At 38.6% G+C, this 3,859-nt stretch overlaps 1 protein-coding gene across 3 annotated transcripts in view; it reads left to right on the top strand.

Moving 5' to 3' along the window:
• Positions 1-1,520: 1,520 nt before the first annotated feature.
• The window catches only part of LOC138038868 (ninein-like protein), a 55,006-nt gene continuing 52,667 nt past the window's right edge, over positions 1,521-3,859 (top strand). For 2 of the 3 annotated variants that reach the window (XM_068884944.1, XM_068884941.1), the window contains exon 1: positions 1,522-2,234. In XM_068884944.1, coding sequence (XP_068741045.1) covers positions 2,049-2,234 — 186 coding nt within the window. In that variant the 5' untranslated portion in view covers positions 1,522-2,048. Of the gene's footprint in view, positions 2,235-3,859 lie in introns of all 3 variants that reach the window. The other variant, XM_068884943.1, reaches the window with a different exon arrangement.

Genomic DNA, 3,859 nt, shown 5'->3' with positions numbered 1-3,859 from the left:
TCACGGAGGTCAGATGTTTTTTTATTTGACCGCTGACCAGGTGCTGGTTTTCGATTGGATTGCAGGCTCAACCCGTGGTTAACTCACCTAAGCATAAGCGAGGCTTCATTTTTCGCGCGCTTTCTGTGGCCATACTACGTCAACTGTAGTTCTTACACAGTCAACGCTTTTCGTGTTATGGTGGAAAACGGTTTGGAAAATGTTTTCTTTCTGCATTTTTGGCTGGTTTCAATCCAGGCGACATATCATGATAGCTGTGGTCCACACTGACGGCTACGCAGTTATTCAAGTCAAGCATCAGAGGGACTTAAACTTAAAGTTGAGTGTTTATTTTTAATTTGCTTAGAGCAGTTTTTGTTCTCTGTATTACAATTTTTGGCATATCTTTAGAAGCTCTGATAAGGTTGCATGATGATGCCTAGATGACCTATGACTAGAACAGAAACGAAAGGAGAGCGAAAGAGGACGACAACGACAAAACAGAATACCAGTAATAGCTCATACTTAGTGGAAGAAGTTACTCCACAAATTCTTTCCTTGGGCACTCTACTGTTTGTTATTTTCAAAACGTGGTTTACTTGGGTTTTCCTTTGTTCAGGAATGAAAATGAACTGGAATTAAATAACAATTATCTGTACTCTTTTGGACATAACGAAAAAGTTGATTTGTTCGTTTGTTTTGATCTAAAGTGCGAGCGAACAAGTGCTTTTTAATTGGTTTGCCCACCTGGTTTTCGATGTGCCTCGACAGTGACAAGAAAATTTTGCCCTTATATTATAAACACGTAATCGCAATGAGTTGTCGTAGAATTAGGGGGAAATTTCACTAGCTTGTGTTTTCAAAAGTTTGTGTAAAACACCGAAACGTTTTTAAGTGTTGGAGCGGATCTCATCTCACCAGACCTCAGCGAAAACGGTGAATGAAAATCACATCAATACTCCCCGATGAATATGCGATAAACGGGGAGATTGCCCCCCCCCCCCCCCCCAATTCGTATTCTCATTGGAATCCCCCCTCAGCATCCAGTTTGATCAGTTCAACTCGATAAGCCAAGAAAATGATATACATTATGGGATTGTTTTTCTTAACTGCTGAATTATAGCTAATTAGGGCGCCGACCAGACCCTGTGTCTTTAAAGCCAAACATCACTAGATGCTTAAAATGTTGCTACACTATGTAGCTAATAGAAAAAAATGCACTTGTATTAGCTAGTAACAATATTTGAGCCTTTCTTGTAATTAAAGTTAAAATGACTGAAGAACATCTTTTCTCTACGTGGGTATCCTGTGGTACATACTGGAAATATTAAGATGCTTACTGTAATCTTTGCGGACTTTTGGTACATTACTAAGTTGACCACCGTCTAACATTTGGCAGTAACAGAATTCTGTTGCAAATTGGTTTGACTTCAAAGCGCAAGGTGACTGGACCATAAAACAACGATTTATTGGAAGACCCTAATAGACTCTCAGAACCAATCAAATTGAAGATTCCAATGCGTTCACGTGGTCAGAATTGGAATCTATTTTTGGCCGCTGTTTCGCTTTCCAACGGATTGAATATTCTTACAGTAGTTTAGTGGGCGAATTGTGATTTATTTCGCAAAATTACGAAGACGAGAGACCGGCGATTAGATTGTATAATTCATCATTTGAATTTTAGCCCAATTTTGATCTTCCCGGAGTGGCACCAAAATAACGCTTGGAATTCCCGCGTTACTATGATACGGGCCTGTTGTAGATGAGCTGAACTAGTGCTTCGAGAACGACTCCAATCGCCTTGTTGTTTATACAAAAGTAGGAACTCTACAACAGCCGTGCAGAAATTTGGTCATGACGTAGCGTCGCTTAACGGGACAGTCAAGTCACCACTGAATTGAGCTTGTGTTCTCTCGCTTGGCTGGAGGACTCGGCGTTTTCATTGACTGGTGGCGTAATCGTTCAAAATACAGGAATTAAACTTTTATTATCTTCTGCGGAACATGGCTCTGGTAACCTGGGCTTGGCTTTTAGTGAGATAGCAAAGTTATGTTTATTTAACCTGCGAAATGGAAGAAGACGAACAAGATGTTTACGTGGCTCAACTTCACGAGGTATTCAACAGTTGTGACCATACTGAAAAGGGTTTCCTCAACAGAGGCGAGCTTATAGAACTGTGCAAGAAACTTCAACTCGATGATCAAGTCCCGCAACTTCTGCAACAATTGTTGGGGAACGCTGAAGACGACGGACAGGTTTGTGGAGAGTATTTTGAAAGACAGGTTCCTATAAGAAAAGCTCTGAAACCTTGGTAACGTAACCAATTTCGAGATCCTACCTGTTTCTTTAATATGTAATCGTCGGTTTTGGAGCAAATCCTTGTTCAGTGGTTTCAGAGCTTAACTACATGCCAGCCTTTAGTATTCAGCCTTATATTGTAGCCTAGCTTCTATAGCATGTTACTGTTTTATCGTCACGCGATACTTAAGCTTCGTTTGGTATTGCTTGGGTATCAGTATGAATGACTGTGTTCTTCGAACGTTTGTTTGTAAATCGTGATATTCGATACCGTCGCTTTGTCAACGTACCCGAACGCACAGCAAGCTTAGTGTTTTAAAAACCGATCGTTTTGTGTGTGAATAAAGCTTCCTTGCTGCTCGTTCTATGATTTCGTAAGTTCTGTTATGGCATACTTCCTCTCATTAACGTAAAAATGAAACGCAAATGTCTTAACGATACTTTTATAAGTCCGAGAGCGTTGGCATGTAATTGTTATCACCGAAGTAAGGCTTTTGTGATCATGAATAGCCTGAACAACGTTTCGTAATTCACACTTGGTGACGATTTGAAATCTGAGATCCCCAGCCTGACAAATTAAGGCTAATGAAGGCTCATGAAAGCTTTTTCAAACAGTGCCTGAACGGTTTCTACACAAAACCTGAAGAGCTTTCAACTCATAGGTGAATTTCAGGGTCAACAAACCCGCTTGATAATATCTTTATTACCATTCTTTTAGGAAATTATAATGATTTTAATTAGAGTTATTGCGTTGTTTTGATTGTGTAGCTTTTAGTATTAGACTTGAATGTCTAAGGTAAGCCTCATGATATTAAATACTTTACTCAGCCTTTGAAAAAAACCGTGAACTTTGTGAAATGACAATGTTTTGTCGTCAATGAAACTGTTAAATGGCATATATTTTAAGAGTTTTTTGTGAGTGAAATAATAAACTCATTGAAGTATATCAGGTATTGGTGTTAAATTAATTTTCCTAATGAGCATAATGCTATTTGTTACTTTGGTCAGCATAAATTTCTCATGATACAAATACGTATGGTTGTTGAGCAATTGCTGGCGCTTGACAATAATTGTTTTGCTCAGAATTTACAAATTTCACATATACACTGTAGATAAGCAACTGTAGATACCGGTATCTGTGTTTGTTCAAATGATTTTGTTTTATTCAATCAGATAGTTCCATGTACATTTAGTTGTATGGGACTCTGAGGATATGTGAATGAGAGTCACAGTTACAATAAGGAGATAACATTAAGCACACTGTTAGGACAAATTAATTATTGCTGTCAATGCCACCACACCAAGCACTGATAATTATTTTTTGCAGTATACAGGTGACTGCATGTATGATATTTCAATGGCGAATCAACTTTACATATTCCTTAATGGTTGCTTGTACAAACTCACATAATGACCAGCTTCCCTGTTCCAGTGTGCTTGATAGCTTGATATTGGTAGAACACTACACCTGCAGTGTTGCAAAAAGGCACGGTTCAAATCCTTTTCAAGCCTTTAGTTTTTATGTTCGCTTTCTCTAATTCTCAAGTATTATACGTAACTGCGATGTTCTAAAATCTTAACT

This window comes from Montipora capricornis, chromosome 2 (assembly GCF_036669925.1).
Source record: "Montipora capricornis isolate CH-2021 chromosome 2, ASM3666992v2, whole genome shotgun sequence".
Lineage (NCBI taxonomy): Eukaryota > Metazoa > Cnidaria > Anthozoa > Scleractinia > Acroporidae > Montipora > Montipora capricornis.
Note: the sequence above shows the minus strand (reverse complement) of the source record. Positions and strands in the feature narration are given on the sequence as shown.